Below are 22203 nucleotides of genomic sequence, written 5' to 3'. Positions count from 1 at the left end.
CTGAACGATTCCAAGAGCAGAGCTGGCTGGAAAACCAAAGCTCTCCCACCGAAGAATCACACACACACACACACACACACACACACTCACACACACACACACACACACTCACACTCACTCACACACACTCACACACACTCACACACTCACACACACACTCACACCTCACACACACACACACACACACACACACACACACACACACACACACACACACACACACACACACACACACACTCACACACACACACACACACTCACACTCACTCACACACACACACACACACTCACACACACACACACACTCACACACACACACACACACACACACACACACACACACACACACACACACTCACACACACACACACTCACACACACACACACACTCACACACACACACACACACTCACTGTTATCCTCGTATAGCAGAGCTTCAACCAGCAGCACACCTCCACCTCCACCTGCACACACACTCACACACTCACACACACACACACACACTCACTGTTATCCTCGTATAGCAGAGCTTCAACCAGCAGCACACCTCCACCTGCACACACACTCACACCTCACACACACACACTCACACACTCACACACACACACACACACACACACACACACACACACACACTCACACACTCACACACACACACACACACACACACACACACTCACACACTCACACACACACACACACACACTCACACACACACACTCACACACACACACACTCACACACACACACACACACTCACACACTCACACACTCACACACTCACACACACACACACACACACACTCACACACTCACACACTCACACACACACACACACACACAGAGAGAGAGAGAATGTTCTAGTCGAGTATAACAGCAAACCCTCGTCTGCTTCGATCCAAAACACACACGAGCTGACAGTATTCCACTGAGGGACGCCCATCTGACACACACTAACACAAAAACAGTCAAATATTATTACAATTTCAAACAGCTGTTTTTATGAAGAGTTTATTTGCAAAAACAGATAATTTTTTTTTTTTTTTCATTTAAAATAAAAAAAAATCTGTTTTTTATTATGTCATCATGTTTTTATTGTGTTTTGGGTTAGTTAGCTGTATTTTTTTGTTATTTGTTAAGCTAATCAAAATAACCTGACTGCAGTTTGATTGAGATTAATTGGAATCCACAATAAAAAAAATTTAAAAACATGATTTTTGAAAATTGTTAAAAACGGATCCGTTTTTGCAAATGAACTCTTCATCTATTAAACTGTAATTTATTTCTGTGATGCAGCTGTATTTTCAGCATCATTACTCCAGTCTTCAGCGTCACATGATCTTCAGAAATCATAATAATATGCTGATTTGCTGCTCAACAAACATTTCTGATTATTATCAATGTTGAAAACAGTTGTGCTGCACAATATTTTTGTGGAAACTGTTATACATTTTATTTTTCAGGATTCACAGATGAATAGAAAGTTCAAAAGAACAGCATTTATTTGAAACAGAAATCTTCTGTAACATTAGAAATGCGTGCTGCGAGGGTAAATGATGCTGCATCCACAGGCTTTGTTTGGTCTTTGTGGTGATAAATGATTCTGTTTGCCTGTTTTGTATCTGGTTAGAAACTCTCTGCTCATTTCCATAATCACAATAGTGTTTGTGTGGGCGGGGTTGACCTCTGACCCCCGGCTGTGACCGCCGTCTCCTCCTGACCTCACACTTCTGCTCCTCTGGGAACGCTGATCAATGCTGATCGATCAGGAAACTCGTTGTTTACCATCTTATTATTGATTAGCTGGGGGGGGGTGCTGCAAACTATTGCTATTAAAAGACCTAAATTTACATCGTTTACATACTTCATACCTTAACTGTTTGCATGCAAACCATGAACAGTACTTTTTCTTAAAGTTTTTCTTAACAGTTCACTCAAAAATGACAATAGGCTGAATGGGTGCCGTCAGAATGAGAGTCCAAAAACATCACAATAATCCACAGCACTGCAGTCCATCAGTTAACATCTGGAGAAGACAAAAGCTGAAACTAATCCAGCATTAAGACGTTTTTTTAACTCAAATATGAGTCCATAATCCATAATAACTCTTCCTCCAGTGAAGAAGTGTTCAGGTGTGAATCAGGAGAGAAATCTGCAGATCAAGCAGCGTTTACAAGACAAAACAGCTCTAAACAAATATGTGGCTGAATTTTGATGTGAGAGACAACAGCAGATGCACTTCTTCACTGCAGGAAGAGTTATTATGGATTATATTTTAGTTATAAACGTCTTAATGCTGGATTAGTTTCAGCTTTTGTCTTCTCCAGATGTTAACTGATGGACTGCAGTGCTGTGGATTATTGTGATGTTTTTATCAGCTGTTTGGACTCTCATTCTGACGGCACCCATTCACTGCAGAGCATCCATTGCTGAGACACTGATGCAGAGACACATTTCTACAAACCTGATGAAGAAACACACTCATCCTGATCTCAGATGAACTGAGGGTGAACACATTTTCATTTTTTTGCGTGAACTCTTCCTTTAAGATGCACTTAACAGTGAATCCGTCATTATCTGATGATGCATGCTGATATGAAGCTCAGTGAATCTGTACCTGATGCAAACCTCTTCCTAACAGTAGTTACAGTGAATGCACACAATGCTCAGAATAAACTGTGTTTCAGTCATAGATTTAGATGAAAACAGTCATCGTATTTCTCCAGCGCGAGTCAAACTAAACACTAATGAGGCTTCATCTTCGGGGAGATTCCCAGCACTTCCTGTCATGTTGGCATGGTTACTTCCCATTAAGACAGGAAGAGGAACGAGCAGCGAGACGATTAGCAGACCTGCAGCAACATTCCTTTCATTCATCAGTTTAGAGTCTGAACGAATCACTCGTCCTCTCACTTTACTTCTCCTCAATCTGACTCTAATCGCTTCTCTCAGTTTAACAATTGATTATGACTCTAAAGCGGTGCTACAAACACCTGTTAATCACTGAAATAATCCAGATTTCACACATTTCTAGAGGAAACACTCACTCGCTTTCAACCCTCTAACCGACCCAAAAAAAACACGCTTTTAACCCTCTAACCGACCCACAAACACGCTTTTAACCCTCTAACCGACCCACAAACACGCTTTCAAACCTCTAACCGACCCAAAAAACACGCTTTCAACCCAACCGACCCAAAAACACGCTTTTAACCCTCTAACCGACCCACAAACACGCTTTCAACCCTCTAACCGACCCAAAAAACACGCTTTTAACCCTCTAACCGACCCAAAAACACGCTTTCAACCCTCTAACCGACCCACAAACACGCTTTTAACCCTCTAACCGACCCACAAACACGCTTTTAACCCTCTAACCGACCCAAAAAACACGCTTTCAACCCAACCGACCCACAAACACGCTTTCAAACCTCTAACCGACCCAAAAAACACGCTTTTAACCCTCTAACCGACCCAAAAAACACGCTTTCAACCCTCTAACCAACCCACAAACACGCTTTCAACCCTCTAACCGACCCACAAACACGCTTTTAACCCTCTAACCGACCCAAAACACGCTTTTAACACTCTAACCAACCCAAAAAACACGCTTTTAACCCTCTAACCGACCCAAAAAACACGCTTTTAACCCTCTAAACGACCCACAAACACGCTTTTAACCCTCTAACCAACCCAAAAAACACGCTTTTAACCCTCTAAACGACCCACAAACACGCTTTTAACCCTCTAACCGACCCAAGAAACACGCTTTCAACCCAACCGACCCACAAACACGCTTTCAACCCTCTAACCGATCCAAAATAAAACCCCACACTTTCAACCCTCTAAACGATCCAAAATAAAACACATTTTCAACCCTCTAACCGACCCAAAAAACACGCTTTTAACCCTCTAACCGACCCACAAACACGCTTTTAACCCTCTAACCGACCCAAAAAACACGCTTTCAACCCAACCGACCCACAAACACGCTTTTAACCCTCTAACCAACCCAAAAAACACGATTTTAACCCTCTAACAGACCCAAAAAACACGCTTTTAACCCTCTAACCGACCCAAAAAACACGCTTTCAACCCTCTAACCGACCCACAAACACGCTTTCAACCCTCTAACCGACCCACAAACATGCCACAAACACGCTTTTAACCCTCTAACCGACCCAAAAAAACACGCTTTTAACACTAACCAACCCACAAACACGCTTTTAACCCTCTAACCGACCCACAAACACGCTTTTAACCCTCTAACCAACCCAAAAAACACGCTTTCAACCCAACCGACCCACAAACACGCTTTCAACCCTCTAACCGATCCAAAATAAAACACGCTTTCAACCCTCTAACATACCACAAACATGCCACAAACACGCTTTTAACCCTCTAACCGACCCACAAACACGCTACAAACACGCTTTTAACCCTCTAACCCAGGGCTCCTCAAATCTGGACCTCGAGATCCACTTTCCTGCAGAGTTTAGCTGTAACCCTAATCAAACACACCTGAACATGCTAATCAATGTCTTCAGGATCATTAGAAAATCACAGACAGGTGAGTTTGATCAGGGTTGGAGCTAAACTCTGCAGTGGATTGGACCTCCAGGGTAAGATTTGAGGAACCCTGCTCTAACCGATCCAAAAACACGCTTTCAACCCTCTAACCGACCCACAAACACGCTACAAACACGCTTTTAACCCTCTAACCGATCCAAAATAAAACACGCTTTCAACCCCCTAACCGACCCACAAACATGCCACAAACACGCTTTTGACCCTCTAACCGACCCACAAACACGCTTTTAACCCTCTAACCGACCCACAAACATGCCACAAACACGCTTTTAACCCTCTAACCAACCCACAAACACGCTTTTAACCCTCTAACCGACCCAAAAAAAACACGCTTTCAACCCTCTAACCGACCCACAAACATGCCACAAACACGCTTTTAACCCTCTAACCGACACACAAACATGCCACAAACACGCTTTTAACACTCTAACCGACCTAAAAACACGCTTTTAACCCTCTAACCGACCCAAAAAAAACACGCTTTCAACCCTCTAACCGACCCACAAATACGCTTTTAACACTCTAACCAACCCAAAAAACACGCTTTTAACACTCTAACCAACCCAAAAAACACGCTTTCAACCCAACCAACCCACAAACACGCTTTTAACCCTCTAACCGACCCAAAAAACACGCTTTTAACACTCTAACCGACCCAAAAAAACACACTTTCAACCCTCTAACCGACCCACAAACACGCATTTAACCCTCTAACCGACCCAAAAACACGCTTTTAACACTCTAACCAACCCAAAAAACACGCTTTCAACCTCTAACCAACCCACAAACACGCTTTTAACCCTCTAACCGACCCACAAACACGCTTTTAACCCTCTAACCGACCCAAAAAAACACACTTTCAACCCTCTAACCGACCCACAAACACGCATTTAACCCTCTAACTAACCCAAAAAACACACTTTCAACCCTCTAACCGACCCACAAACACGCATTTAACCCTCTAACTGACCCAAAAAACACGCTTTTAACCCTCTAACCGACCCACAAACATGCCACAAACACGCTTTTAACCCTCTAACCAACCCACAAACACGCTTTTAACCCTCTAACCGACCCAAAAACACGCCAACCCTCTAACCGACCCACAAACATGCCACAAACACGCTTTTAACCCTCTAACCGACCCACAAACATGCCACAAACACGCTTTTAACACTCTAACCGACCCACAAACACGCTTTTAACCCTCTAACCGACCCAAAAAACACGCTTTCAACCCTCTAACCGACCCACAAATACGCTTTTAACACTCTAACCAACCCACAAACACGCATTTAACCCTCTAACCGACCCAAAAACACGCTTTTAACACTCTAACCAACCCAAAAACACGCCAACCCTCTAACCAACCCACAAACACGCTTTTAACCCTCTAACCGACCCACAAACACGCTTTTAACCCTCTAACCGACCCAAAAAACACGCTTTTAACACTCTAACCGACCCAAAAAAAAAAACACTTTCAACCCTCTAACCGACCCACAAACACGCATTTAACCCTCTAACTGACCCAAAAAACACGCTTTTAACACTCTAACCAACCCAAAAAACACACTTTCAACCCAACCAACCCACAAACACGCTTTTAACCCTCTAACCGACCCAAAAACACGCTTTTAACCCTCTAACCGACCCAAAAACACGCTTTTAACCCTCTAACTGACCCAAAAAACACGCTTTTAACACTCTAACCAACCCAAAAACACGCTTTCAACCCAACCAACCCACAAACACGCTTTTAACATTCTAACCGACCCACAAACAATCACTGAACATCGCTGTCCCACAAGTCTGACAACCTTTTTTAACAAAACATACAAACTCTGTATTTAACTAAATATGTTCTTAATAAATACAAATATAAATTCAAACAAAATTTATAAAGAAAATAAAGAAATAAAACTAATAATATTAAATATAAATAATATAATAAAATTAATTAATTAATTAATTAATTAATAAGAACAATAATATATACTAAAATAAATAATTATATAAATAAATAATAGTTATTATTAATAATAATGATGATATGTTATATATTAATAGACAAAAACTTAAAAATAATACTATACATTTAACTAAATATAATAATTATAATAATAATATTAAAATTACATTAAAATAAGAATATACATATCACATTATATATAATATATAAACAATATTACATAATAATATTAATGAATAAAATATGTAATATTAAATAAATAAATAAATACATATTATTAATATTATTCTATGTCACATGATCACCTCTGATGTTACTGTTTAATACAGTTTAGTAAAGTTAATAAAGTTTAATAGCAGCAGATTTAAGGAGTTCAGAACCATCCCAACTCAAATTAATATTTCACATTTATTTATTTATTTATTAGATAAGTATCCGTGTAATATGCAGGATAATGTCCAGTCAGCTGTTTTGTGTCAAGGTTTGCTCAGCCTGTCAGAGTTTATTCAGCAATAATAACTGACTGATGTAATGGCCGTACATAATCCTGCTTATCTGTAGTTAATAAATTAAAAGATCTCAGTTTTCCATTAAATCAGAGAAGTGTCATACTGAAGACGTCTATAAGTCTGAGCATCTTGCGTTTTTCTTCATCCTAAAGAAGACAAATGACGGCATCAAACGCTCTAACTAACCCAAAAACACACTTTCAACCCTCTAACCGACCCACAAACACGCTACAAACACGCTTTTAACCCTCTAACCGATCCAAAATAAAACACGCTTTCAACCCCCTAACCGACCCACAAACACGCTTTTGACCCTCTAACCGACCCACAAACACACTTTTAACCCTCTAACCGACCCACAAACATGCCACAAACACGCTTTTAACCCTCTAACCAACCCACTAACACGCTTTTAACCCTCTAACCGACCCAAAAAAAACACGCTTTCAACCCTCTAACCGACCCACAAACATGCCACAAACACGCTTTTAACCCTCTAACCGACCCACAAACATGCCACAAACACGCTTTTAACACTCTAACCGACCTACAAACACGCTTTTAACCCTCTAACCGACCTACAAACACGCTTTTAACCCTCTAACCGACCCACAAACATGCTTTTAACCCTCTAACCGACCCAAAAAAAACACGCTTTCAACCCTCTAACCGACCCACAAACACGCTTTTAACACTCTAACCAACCCAAAAAACACGCTTTCAACCCAACCAACCCACAAACACACTTTTAACCCTCTAACCGACCCACAAACACGCATTTAACCCTCTAACTGACCCAAAAAACACGCTTTTAACACTCTAACCAACCCAAAAAACACGCTTTCAACCCAACCAACCCACAAACACGCTTTTAACCCTCTAACCGACCCAAAAAACACGCTTTTAACACTCTAACCGACCCAAAAACACGCTTTTAACCCTCTAACTGACCCAAAAAACACGCTTTTAACACTCTAACCAACCCAAAAAACACGCTTTCAACCCTCTAACCAACCCACAAACACGCTTTTAACATTCTAACCGACCCACAAACAATCACTGAACATCGCTGTCCCACAAGTCTGACAACCTTTTTTTTAACAAAACATACAAACTGTATTTAACTAAATATGTTCTTAATAAATACAAATATAAATTCAAACAAAATTTATAAAGAAAATAAAGAAATAAAACTAATAATATTAAATATAAATAATATAATAAAATTAATTAATTAATTAATTAATTAATAAGAACAATAATATATACTAAAATAAATAATTATATAAATAAATAATAGTTATTATTAATAATAATGATGATATGTTATATATTAATAGACAAAAACTTAAAAATAATACTATACATTTAACTAAATATAATAATTATAATAATAATATTAAAATTACATTAAAATAAGAATATACATATCACATTATATATAATATATAAACAATATTACATAATAATATTAATGAATAAAATATGTAATATTAAATAAATAAATAAATACATATTATTAATATTATTCTATGTCACATGATCACCTCTGATGTTACTGTTTAATACAGTTTAGTAAAGTTAATAAAGTTTAATAGCAGCAGATTTAAGGAGTTCAGAACCATCCCAACTCAAATTAATATTTCACATTTATTTATTTATTTATTAGATAAGTATCCGTGTAATATGCAGGATAATGTCCAGTCAGCTGTTTTGTGTCAAGGTTTGCTCAGCCTGTCAGAGTTTATTCAGCAATAATAACTGACTGATGTAATGGCCGTACATAATCCTGCTTATCTGTAGTTAATAAATTAAAAGATCTCAGTTTTCCATTAAATCAGAGAAGTGTCATACTGAAGACGTCTATAAGTCTGAGCATCTTGCGTTTTTTTCTTCATCCTAAAGAAGACAAATGACGGCATCAAACGCTCGTCGAAAACAAACAATGCAGTGTGAATATAGATGAGCTCACGGATAGACGAGCCAAACACTCATTAAACACAATAACATCAATCCCACATAGAACACAATTTTTACAGAAAAAAAAAAAAAAGTTATAAATAATAAATAACAATAATAATAACAACAACATATTAAATAAACAATGCTACACATTAAAATAAATAATAATAATAATAATAATAATGATGATGATATTAATAATAACATTTAAATATTAAAATTAAATAAATAATGTTACATATTAAAGTAAATATTATATCTATAACAAAAATAATATTAAATAAATTACACTACACATTAAAATAATAAATAAATAAAATAACAATAATCATAATATACTAATACTGTAAACAAGCCAAACACTCATTAAGCGGAATGACGTGAATCCTGCTCAGGCCTTTACTGTCCACAGACCCCCGCGTCACTGGAGACAAAGGAGGCTTTGATGTGTCCTTTTACTGCATTAAATTAAGCCAGACTCTCAGGAATAATGAGGAGGAGCGTTGTGTGTCCAAACAGCTGTAGAGAGCTGATAGAGCGGCTCTCACATCACATACTGTACAAACACACTCTGAGCGTTAATTACTGCAGCACACAAGTGCTTCAAATCACAGCAGATGCATGCAGAGTCCTGCTCATATCAGTCCAGATTGAATAAGCTTTGTCTTTAGAATCTTTTCTTAAACTGTAACTTGATTTTACTTTTTGGCTCAATTATGATGCAACAGCTGAACAAAAAAAAAAAAGGAAACAAAACTGGATAAACTAAAAAGTGACAAACTCAGAAAACTAATAACATTACTTGTGCTGGTGGAGATCAGGGCTGCTCGATTACGGCAAAAGCTGAAATCACGATTATTTTGATCAATATTGAGATCAGGTGAGGAGTACTCATTAACTTGCTCATTGAAACACCCTGCTTTATTAACCTTTATAAAAAATAAATAAATAAAAAATAAAAAAGTTGTCATTTTTAACAGTGAATTTCCTTGAAAATGCAATATTCAAGGAAACAAACACTCAATGACAGCAAAACCACAACAATTAGTTTATAGAAATAGCTTTGAATTAGTTTTAGAAATAGCTTTATTATACAAACATTTATATACATTTAATATATAAATATTTCATATATAAATAAATATATACATTCAGTTTTCAAATTTTTGTAAAATTTGGTTTATTTTATTTTTTTAAGTTTTAGTTGAGTTTTAATTTTTATTTATTTCCAGATAGTAATTTTAGTGATTATTTCAGTGAGTTTTGAAAGGCAATATTTCTGATTTTCTTTTAGTTTAAACATTTTCATCTAATATTTATATTTTAGTTTATTTTAACTTTATTTTAATTAACAAACATGTTTTATTTAGTTACTTATTTGCATATCATTTTATATATTTACAGACATACAGTAAACTGTATAATAAAATCACTTTTATAAAAATATTTTATAAAATAAATGTTTACATATGTTTTACAAAATAAATAGACTGAAGTCACATGTATTCATCTAACGTGAGTGATCCGTTTTGCATTTCAAATCAAATGAAGCACACATTATTTGTGTATGTTGGAGTGTTTTGTAGTAATTAGAGCTGTGAGTTGTTAGTGTGTGATTTGTAGCTGGCGTTTCACTCGTCGCTGTCAAATGAGCAAAAGAGTGTTGTGTTACTGTTCGTGAGCAGCACAGAAATAGAGCAAACCATCTCAGCTGTTTCCTTCTGGACCGCCTTTATTTACTCTGAGACGTCTGCTGAGACTCTGTAGTTAATAAATTAAAAGATCCCAGTTTTCCATTGAATCAGAGAAGTGTCATACTGAAGACATCTATAAGTCTGAGCATCTTGCATATTTTTCTCTTTAAGACAAAAGACAGCATCAAACGCTCGTCAAAAACAAACAATGCAGTGTGAATATAGATGAGCTCATGGATAGACAAGCCAATCACTCATTAAACACAATAACATCAATCCCACACAGAACACAATTTTACAAAAATTAAAAGAGAAACAAAACAAAAAAATTATATATATATATATATATATATACTTTAATATGTGGCATTATTTAATATGCATTAATTATTATTATTATTTATTTTAATGTGTAGCATTGTTTATTTGATATATTGTTATTTATTTTATTATTAATACAAATTTTATATAATAATACTAGTGTTCTAATCATTTTGGCCACCACTGTGTGTGTGTGTGTGTGTGTGTGTGTAGGTATGTATATATACACAGTATATATACACATATATTTTGCCACAGTTATACTACCTATATTCACATGTGCAAATAGCAAGCAGAAATTGCTGTTCATATTTCAGTCGTCTCAGTCGTGCTTTACTCATGAATGCAGTCAAACTAATGCTAAATAAGTTAGTTTGGTGTCTCACAGCAGTCTGAAGCAGAAAATCAGGTCAATTTAACAGACTCCAGATGTTTGAATAATCACTAGTAACTCATACATATAATGTAAACATAATGCAGTTCAGGAGATGTTAATTATGAATTGTAATTGCGAGTACAGTAGACGACTGTGTGCATGAGCAATGACCAAATCCAGACTGAAACCTGCTATCTATAGAGATCCAGAGAGACAGATGGCAGATAAAACACACGAGCGCAGCGAACGCTTTCACTCGCATCATAACAACGGAAAACAAAGGAACGTTCCTTCAAGGGCAGAGGAGGACGATGCATAAAAAAGACTCCAGTCCATTTATTACACGAGTCTCGTTTTCCAGTGTTAAACCAGTCAAATGCTTAATTCACACATCACTCTGACTAGACTGTGCCACGAAAGAATCACATTTCATTGGATTTCCATTCACACGCTTGTGATTCGGTTTCGATCTTGATTCAGTTCAATTCAATATTGATTCATTTGGATATATGGACAATCAGATTCAGTACATAAAAATCTCTCCACTAATGCTGTAAACTATACAATAAAGCCTGTCAGTCGGTACATTAGGATGCACGATCATGTCATAAAGGCTTAAAATGTAAACATCGGCCGATTTGAAAAAAAAATATGCCGATATGCCTTGCCGATAAGACAGATAATATTTACATTAACTCTTTCCCCGCCAAACACGCAATTTTCCGGGTTTCTGTGTTCTTGCTGTTATACGCTAGGGGGCGCTATCACGCATCTCCTGAATTAATCTAGAAAATGCCGATCAAAAACACAGACGAGGAAGACGCAGAAATGAGCGATCTCGTATGTAAGCATATGCATATGAAAAATAATGCGATCATCAACAGTAACCGCATATAAATGAAAGCTGCCTAATGTTACAGAGTGAATGTCAATCCAGAAAGTGTTAAAGGCCTGTGAAGCTTTGGGATACTGATGGAAGCCATCAGCTGCATCTTTGCTTTGACAATATTACTGAATATGATCCAGATGTAGTATTTGATACAAATGTCATTTTCTCAGCTTTTTGCTCAAAATGTTGCTTTTTTATAAAACCTACCTATATTCAAGTGTTGATAAAAAATAAATAAATAAAATAAAAATTCTTGAAGCTAGAAAAAAAAAAAAATTTTTTTGAAAGTAGAGGGTCTGATCTTTATTTTGATGTATTGCATGTTCAGATATTCTGGGGGCCATGAAATTTTAGTGAAAATCAGCAAAAGCGCTGGCGGGGAAAGAGTGAACAAAAATGACAAACATGACACTTGTAAATTAAATAATTTAATATATACAGATTTATTCAGTAATATGTCATATATTTTTCAAATGGATTATGAAAACTTAAATATAAGGAGCTCTAAACGATTTTTAGAATTTTTTACAGCTCTTTTGCTTTAGACCATCTATTAATATTAGATCCACAAATAAAATCTTAAGGTTTCAACAGCATCTGTCTGGGGGAAAAACACAGCATTGTATTATAGTTATTTTCAAGGCTTTCAAATGTACTCTCATTAAAAAAAGAACTTTAATAAAGTTTATTACTACTAACAAATAAGTTTTTGTTCAAAACTAACCAAAATTAAAAATAATTTGTTGATAATTTCCGCACAGGAGAGACTTGGTGTTGTTTCAAAACAAAGGGAAATATATATTGGTATCGGCAGCAGCTATCGGCAAAAATGATTTGAGAAATATCGGCATATCGGATATTGGCAAAAATCTAATATCGTGCATCCTTAGTACATTACTATATTAAAGTGATTCATTAACAAACATTTAATTTGCACTTAAAAAATTTATTATAATAACTTTTTAATTATATAATTATGTTTCTGCTCCATTTCATCGTTGAAATATAAACATTTAAACAGTGGATGTCATAACGTGTTTTCATTACGAATTTATTCCCAGGGAACAAATTTAACATTGTTTTTAAAGGTTTCTGAAACATTAAAAACGTCCAGTTTTCTTGTCGTTATTAGAACGTTATTTAAAGGTTACAAAACCGTTTTTTTTTTTTACATTTATCAAGTACAAATAACATCATAAGGACGTTTAGAGAATGTTGATATCAGATCAACATTCTCTCTGTTATGAGAACATTTATCAAATATTTAAAAAAGTTATAAGAACATTCCATAAATATTACTTTAGTAACATTTACATAGGCTAACTTTTAAAAAACGTTCAAACAAACAAACATTAAATGATTAAGAACAGCTTCAGTAAAAATATAATGAATATGTAATATAGTGGATATATTTATCAAAATGTTATTTTTTTCTAGCTGAATTCCCAGTTTACTTTCATTGAATGTCTTTTCTGAGATAAATGTGACGTTACGTGACAGTATTGATTTCAAGCTGATTTATTGATGTCGTTCTACAGTTGAATCACTGATTGAACAATTGATTCATGATTCATCATTGATTTCAGTTCTGATGTTCATTGATGTTTATTTGCTGCTGTAACTTGTAGTAAAGAGGAAGAAATGATCTACAGCGATCTGTCACGAGGCATTAAAGAGTCAAACACATTTAGTGAGTGATTTTAGTGATTTAAACTAACAGAATTTGAAAGCTAAGACTTTGTTTCATATCAAAAGTAACGAAGATTCCTGTGATTATTGGATGGCAGGAGTTTTGTTCACGCATCAACTGAAAACAGCAGAAATTGATTCTTGGGATTTAAGAATTGACATCGGTTCTTCAGAATAAGAATCAATATTTTCAACCAAACCCTACAATCTAAGACATTTTTGTAAACAAAACCACAAACGCTCCGTCATTTGGAGCTCAAATCATTGTGTGTTAATGGTGGAATGAGCGGCTACATGAATCAGACTGACAACCCGGAGTAGAAATACAGAGATTCGTCCCGCTGTGTGCAGCAGAGCTATGATAAAGATATCAGCAGGTCAGATCACTGCAGACCGTAATAACAGTCAATACATTAGAAAGCAAAATCAGCTCGCCATGTATGTTGCCTGCTTCATTAAAACATCTAGAATTGAAAGATCTAGAAAATGAATTCAATAAACAATATAGTCGAGACAGACTAAAGGTCTGTGTTCAGCTCACTAAATGACGACTGAAAGCTCTAGGAAGTATTACAGGCAGAATTTCACTAGAAGCCTATGGGATTTGATCGGTTCCATTCTGCAACACGAGTCAGAACAAGATGAGGGTTTTTACTGTCAGCTTGAGTTGCATTTTAAAATTACGGTCTCTGGTTGTGGTTTCTGAAAACCCTAATGCATGTTTACAAGAACAGCATTTCATATCATTTCAGGATCTGCTGCTTCATGCAATAACAACTGTCTTTCTGCTATTTGCTCTAAACAAACAAACAAACAAAGAAAAAACTTGAGGCCTTTATACGCTTTAAAAAATTATTATTCAAAGTTGTAAATAAAACAAAGATTATTAGAGTACATTTTACATGAAAATATTATTTCAGTCTTTCTACAATAAAATCCAATATTACTGCACTACGAACATTAGGGGAGATTCCTAAAATGAAAACCAATTTCTGAAAACTTAAAAAAAAAAAAAAAAATAACAAAAGCACATAAAATTACAAAAAAACTTTTTTTAATTAGAAATAAACTTTCATTTTTAAAATTCAGAAATAAAAAAATAAATAAAAACATATTAGAGTAAACTTTCATTTTAAAATTAGAAATAAAAATGTTGCCTTGGCAACAGAAATAAATGAAACACTAAAATTACTAAAACTAGAATTGAAATAAAAATTAAAGCTATACTAAAAAAAAAAAAAAATACAAAACCCAAATTTATTAGAAATTTCTGCTTTTTACAAGTTTTCAAGATTTTTTGTACAAAATTTTACTAGAAATTTCTAAGTGAAAATAGTTTATACACCAATATTTTTCAGTCTATAGCCTATAACGCATTATACAAGTATTTTAATGCATTAATTATGCCCTGTAATGCACCTTATAATGCATAGTGTGATCTCATGAATAATCACAAAGCATAGATATAATACAGTCTAACATTTATCTATTCACTGTTACACCTTTAATGCATTAAAACACAAGACAAACAACCAATTTCAGATGCAACCAGGAATATGCAAATATTACAACACATTTTACTGATAACATGCATTACGAAGTACTTTATGAATACCTTTATAATGCATTACACATAAAGGCTTCATGTAAAGTGTTACTGAAAGTCTAAGAGCAGGTCTAACGCAGGTAATGAACATCAGTGACCCTGTCAGAACAAAAGGACGATCTTTATCTCACACAGCCATCACTGACGCATTAATCACAAGATGCCTCTGCTGTCAAACCAAGACAGACACACGCCTGAAACACCTGGACAGACCTTCAACCCAGAAAAAAACAGATCATTTATTCTTAAAACGGAGCAAAAACATGCAATTTGCTGCAAATGTTGATATTTCTATGATGAAATCCTGATGCTTGTGATGTAAATCAACGAGATCTTTATAACAGTAGAGCAGATACTGACATAAAGTGATCTAAATATCAGCGGTCGCTCTATATCTCCAGTAATATGTCTCAGTAAGATGAGATGTTAATGATTCAAACATATAATGCAGTGCTGATGGAGAGATGAAGAAGTAAACGCTCCTCAGAAGATGTGAGATGAAGATCATTCCTCCGCTGAGGAACAGTGAAAGATCAGATTTGAGACGCACTGATTCTTCTAGAAAGTGATTGATGGAGAATCAAGTAAAGCTGAGCTGCTTCAGTCCAGCAAGAGTTCATCTGGAGACATGACTGCAGTTATTCTGATGCTTACTTGATCAAAATCAGACAAGATTTGACACGAGAAGCGTTTCTACAACTGCACTAAAAGAGCTTTTACTGGATAAAACACTCTGAACTATCAATCAGACGACAGAAGACATGCAGTAGATGGAGTGTGAGACAGCTTTTAATCATGTTGATCATTTAGACAGCTTAGAAATGTGCATAACAAAAGCTTTTCTGGGTTAATTTTTCATGCAGATTTCATGATAAATTCTTAAATTTTGCATCTAATAGAGGCATTTGTGTCAGCTTTATGACTTCTATCAGAGCAGATATCAGACTTCAGCATATCTGTGTCCACAGCTTTTATCCTCTTACTGCAAACGAGTGGCCAATCAATATGGGTTTATAATGGCCAGAGCGACCAGAAAATATGTGACCACAAACACACTTTGCACACCTCGTTATATGGCACATTACATGCATGGATCATGACGCTCACAGAATCTGAACCTGCCACTCATAATGATCTACAAATCCAATGCTCCATGCATAGTTGCTAATTACATATTTCTGATAATTTAGCAGTGCTTTCAGCTGGTAATAAGTGCTTGTGCTCTCAGCCCAGCGGAACATATGTTTAAATTAATTCAGCAAATTTTTCTCCTCAATCAGCAGATTGCATCTGTGCCAAATAGACTACAGGCTGTTCTGTAAGTATGAATGTGAAGCGTCAGGCTCGGTGTTATCAGACAATACGACCCGAGCCAAACATCAGTCCTGTCTAATGCAGCGTCAGCGCTCTGTCCTGACTTGTGATCGCACATCACTTCACACTTCAGTGAGTCCTGAGGGGCGTCTGCGTGTTTGACCGCTTCAAACACAACAATAGAGCAGCACAACAATAGCAGAGCGACTCTAAGAAACATCCAGCCATAGAAAAACATCCTGCCACTATAGCAACAGCCAATCGCAGTTGTTAGATAATATCATCGCTATTCCATACAATATATGCCAGAGGAGAGTTTGAACATTATTAAAGCACGACATAAAAATGCAATATGGCATATTCCATTTTACTTAAACACTACTGAAGGAGAACATATGCACACTTGATTATGTGTTTCCTTCACTATTCACAACAATTCATCCATTAAAGAAATAGTTCACCCAAAATGACAATATGCTGAATGGGTGCCGTCAGAACCCACAGCACTGCAGTCCATCAGTTAACATCTGGAGAAGACAAAAGCTGAAACTAATCCAGCATTAAGACGTTTTTAACTCAAATACCATTGAGTCTATAATCCATAATAACGCTTCCTGCAGTGAAGAAGTGTTCAGGTGTGAATCAGGAGAGAAATCTGCAGATCAAGCAGCGTTTACAAGCAAAAATAGCTCTAAACTAATATGTGGCTGGATTTTGACGTGAGAGACAACAGCAGATGCACTTTTTCACTGAAGGAAGAGTTATTATGGATTATGGACTCAGATTTGAGTTAAAAACGTCTTAATGCTGGATTAGTTTCAGCTTTTGTCTTCTCCAGATGTTAACTGATGGACTGCAGTGCTGTGGATTATTGTGATGTTTTTATCAGCTGTTTGGACTCTCATTCTGACGGCACCCATTCACTGCAGAGCATCCATTGCTGAGACACTGATGCAGAGACACATTTCTACAAACCTGATGAAGAAATACACTCATCCTCATCTTGGATGAACTGAGGGTGAGTCAATCAGCAAATCTGCATTTTAAGGTGAAGTATTCCTTTAAAAACACATTTAGCTCCATATATAAACTGGTAGCATTGAAGCAAAGCCTTTCGATTTTAGATTTCCTTCACACTGGTTCTACATGTCCTCAGACCAAAAACACTTGAAACCCTTGAAGATGCATTTAGAGAAAACAACAGCAATGCAATCAGATCAGCTGCATCTGAGCAACATCTCATATTTCTCCATTATGCTCATGTTTACACTGAAACGCTGCTCACCGCGTCATGCGATGTCTTGAGCATCTCTGTCTGCTCTCAGATGTGAGAAATAAACTGCAGTGACGTCACCAAACTCAACCCAAACACTGCCAGCACCAGTGCAGTGCAGCTCAAAACCTTCTCTCACAAACGGTGCGTTTCTTAAGTTCAGACGCTTTAATGAGTGACCCTGGAGCACGAGACCAGTCTTAAGCAGCACAGCTATATTTGTAGCAATAGCCATTGTATGGGTCAAAATTATACATTTTTCTTTTATGACAAAAATCATTAGGATATTAAGATCATGTTTCATGAAAACATTTCCGATTAGTAATATGCACTTCATTTGGACAACTTTAAAGGTGATTTTCTCAATATTTTGAGAGATATTTTTTGCACCCTCAGATTCCAGATTTTCAAATAGTTGTATCTCGACCAAATATTGTCCGATCCTAACAAACCATACATCAATGGAAAATTATTTATTCCGAAGTCTCAGTTTAAAAAAACTGACCCTTATGCCTTTTTTTTTTCTCCAGGGTCACATATATAAACTCGGTCTCCGTTATTCTGTAACGCTGTCACTGCACACGCAAGTCACTCAATCTGTCCGAGATCTGAAGCTTCTGGAAGCGATGACAAACGCAATCCAACAAAAGCAGAAGAAGCGCACAAACCTTGACCGGGGAGCTCCGCGTGGCGACGGGCAGATCCCGCACCGCTGTCCCCGCGGGCGAAGCCGATCCGCCGGCCGCGCATCCCGCCAGCGCCGCTCTCCCTCCTCCGTTCCGCGGACGCTGTTTAATCCCGTCCAGAAGACGCACCAGGAGGATGTTAGCAGGCAGATCGTCGACTGCGCAGTCCACCAGGATGCGGCACTCTGGGCAGCGCAGCTCGTGTCTGGAGCTCACGATGTTCTCCAGGCAGCGGCGGCAGAAGGTGTGCTGACAGGGCAGCACTTTGGCGCTGGTGTCCAGCCGCTCCAGACACACAGAGCACTCCAGCAGATCCAGCAAAGACGACTCGTCCATGTTTTCCTCTGGTACGCAACGCTGTCGTCGACGCGCAGGCGACGCGAGTCAACTTGGCACGCATATGGTCATAGTAATGTACGGAGAACGGCTTGAGACATGAGCGCGACGGAGCGCGTCTGCACTGCTGCTCTCTCTGTGTCACACACACACACACACACACACACACAGCTGTAGGCAACAGTGAGGTCACGCGCACGCCATTATCAAGCGCGAGCATCTAACTCGCGTTACTAGGGTAGTTGGTTACAATAGTGTCGCTTCTGATTTGATCAAATCAACGGTTCCTCAAATCATGCTGTTATTATACTAGCTGACCAGACGCATCATGTTCACCTGCTGGACCAGAAAACAGACGTATCTAGAGGACCGGGCCGTTAGCAACGCCCTAACGACGCAACTGCGTTTCTTCAGTGAATGCAAACATTGCAAAAATAAAGAAATAAATAAAACAAATTAAAATAAATACATGAATAAAAAAAAAAATGCTAACATTGCAACCAAAAAAAAAAAGTCTAGTTATTATTATATTTCCTATCCAAATCTTCTGTGGCATTACTTGAATGATTTAATGATTAGCGAGTAGTTAATGAGTAAATGATTCTTGCACATTTATGAATGTTTCGTTTATGAAACGTCTTAACAACAGAATTGCAACACCTTGGCAAATACCTTTTTTTTTTTTTTTTTTTTGCAGTTATAGTACCTTTCTCATGTTATTTATATATCAACATATTTATTTTTAAACTCAACAAATTTCAAAGCAATTTTTCAGTTTAATTTAATATATATATATATATACACACAATCAATTTTATAGAATTTAAGTTGAAATTACTTGCACAGCCAATTACTTAAAAGTTAAGGCAGCAACTAAACTTAAGTTTCTAAGCTGAAATAGGTGGATTGTTTTTCTACAGTGAATAAATAATACACCGTTTGCATATATTCTGTAGCGTGAAAACAATTTAATAATAATAACAATAATAATAATTTATTTGTATAGCACTTTTCATACATGGAATGCAACTCAAAGTGCTTCACAAGCATCAAACAAATATCAAGAATACATCATCAATATAATATATAATTTCAATATAATACACATTATAATAATAGCCTATATCTGAATATCAATATAATTTGTGCAATGTTAGAAGTTACATTTTCGTGTATAAGAAAATCTGCATATTTATTTTAATTAAATTTTTAAATATAGTCCTATAAATAAAAATATAAATATGTGATATTTTAAGTAAATATATCATATTTTATAAATAAAAACTAAAATGTCTTTAAGCTGAATATACCATAATGTTTACAAATTCTGCTTTTTTGATGAATGATGGGTTTTGATAACTGTTTTTATTTACATAAGTACAATTGCACACCTAGATATCGAACTATAGTTCAGTGCTTTGATATCGATCTGCAATCAATCGATCGCTCGCTGATTTGTTTCTTTCGCGTTACTGAAGCGCCATCTGCGGGTTATAGTTCATAACTCATGCATCCGTGCGACAGTAGAAATGAGGTTTAATCACTGCTTTAATCTGTTTATAATCCTAAAAAAAAAAAATGCATCCTGGTGTTTCACGTGCTCTGAGTCACTGCATATCACCAGATCATCGTGTAAGAATAAGCAATTATTCAAATAATAATAACAATAATAACCATGTCGTTTGTGTTACTTTAAACAGGCAACTAGCGACATCTGTTGAACTTTTACAGAAATGACACAAACTCTTGTATAAATGAATGAAATGGCATGAGAGCAAGAAAAACATTGTTTTGTATCCCATGCAGTATCTTATGTCGTATTAAAATTCCTAAGTGCTGGTTATCATCTGAGGAAGCTGCTGGAGAATGCTCTCTTTGTGTGTGAATGGAGCTGAAGTGAGCTGGAGATGAACATGTCCAGTCCTGCCCGGTTCAGCACTGCTGCCAGCCAATCACACAGCATTGTCTCAGTCTGACCACCCAAGAAGAGCATCAGCAAACATCATCTGCCATCAGTCAGGGTTCTTGTTTACAGTCATGTTTAAATGCGGCTGTTTAAGCACAAAAACTGTAGAGCAAAACAGCTGTTTGCTTCCTATAAGAGGGAAGGTCTATTAGGCTACACATGATGTTGCAGTTTTGTAGCATAACCTTCATTGATTAAAATGGAAGTGTGTTTGTTAAATATGGAAGCCCATTTCTGCTATTAAATAAATAAATAGAAATTGATTGTGATATTTTATATCTCACATTTTGGAACTTTTTACAGTTCTGAGAAAAAATGATGTCAAGTCACAAAATATAAACTATAAAATATAAAAAAGTCATAATTGTGAGATATAAAGTCAGAGTTTACATCTGATTTTACATTTGGTAATTGTATATATATATATTTTAAATCACAATTCTAAGTTTGCATCATTTTGCAATTCTATTTATTTATTTGTTTGTTTCCTCCACGGAATAAAACAAATATTAAAAAGGTAATTGCATCATTTTTATTTCACAGTTACTTTTCTTTTTTAGAATTGCAAGATTATATTTTGCAGTTTTCTCAAAATTCCAAGTTTACCTCTTGCAATTTATCCCCACCATGGAATAAAATAAATAAATAAATAAATAAAATAAAAATATCTCACAATTACAGCTTTTCTTTTCAGAATTGAGAGTTTATACAGTATCCTGCAATGGTTGCATTTGCGAGTTTATATCTCTCAGTTCTGAATTTTCTTCTCAGAATTGTGAGGTTATGTCTTGCAGTTACACGTTATATCTTAAAGTTATATAGCAATTCAGACTTTTAGAGTAGCAAGAAAAAAGACATAATTGTGGAATATGAAATATGAATTCTGAGATAAAAAGTTGCGATTATGTATCTTGTGGCGGAAACAAGCTTCCTTTGATCAATGGCTCTGCTTCAACAGCAAAAACAAGCCACGGGCTTCATATAAAATCATTTCAGACTCAGCTGTGCTCGCGTCTCGTG

At 36.2% G+C, this 22203-nt stretch overlaps 1 protein-coding gene across 4 annotated transcripts in view; it reads right to left on the bottom strand.

Moving 5' to 3' along the window:
* The window catches only part of LOC131547457 (E3 ubiquitin-protein ligase SH3RF3-like), a 99857-nt gene extending 80478 nt beyond the window's left edge, over window positions 1-19379 (bottom strand). For all 4 annotated transcript variants that reach the window (XR_009272938.1, XM_058788032.1, XM_058788033.1 and 1 more), the window contains exon 1: window positions 18864-19379. Coding sequence is in view for 3 of the 4 variants with exons in the window: in XM_058788032.1 (XP_058644015.1) it covers window positions 18864-19217 (354 nt within the window). In the remaining variant the exon portion in view is untranslated. The remainder of the gene's footprint in view (window positions 1-18863) is intronic.
* Between the last annotated feature and the right edge of the window lie 2824 nt (window positions 19380-22203).

The sequence above is a fragment of the Onychostoma macrolepis genome, chromosome 09 (assembly GCF_012432095.1).
Source record: "Onychostoma macrolepis isolate SWU-2019 chromosome 09, ASM1243209v1, whole genome shotgun sequence".
Lineage (NCBI taxonomy): Eukaryota > Metazoa > Chordata > Actinopteri > Cypriniformes > Cyprinidae > Onychostoma > Onychostoma macrolepis.
The sequence above is the reverse complement of the archived record's forward strand: the minus strand, read 5'-3'. Positions and strand labels throughout refer to the sequence as shown.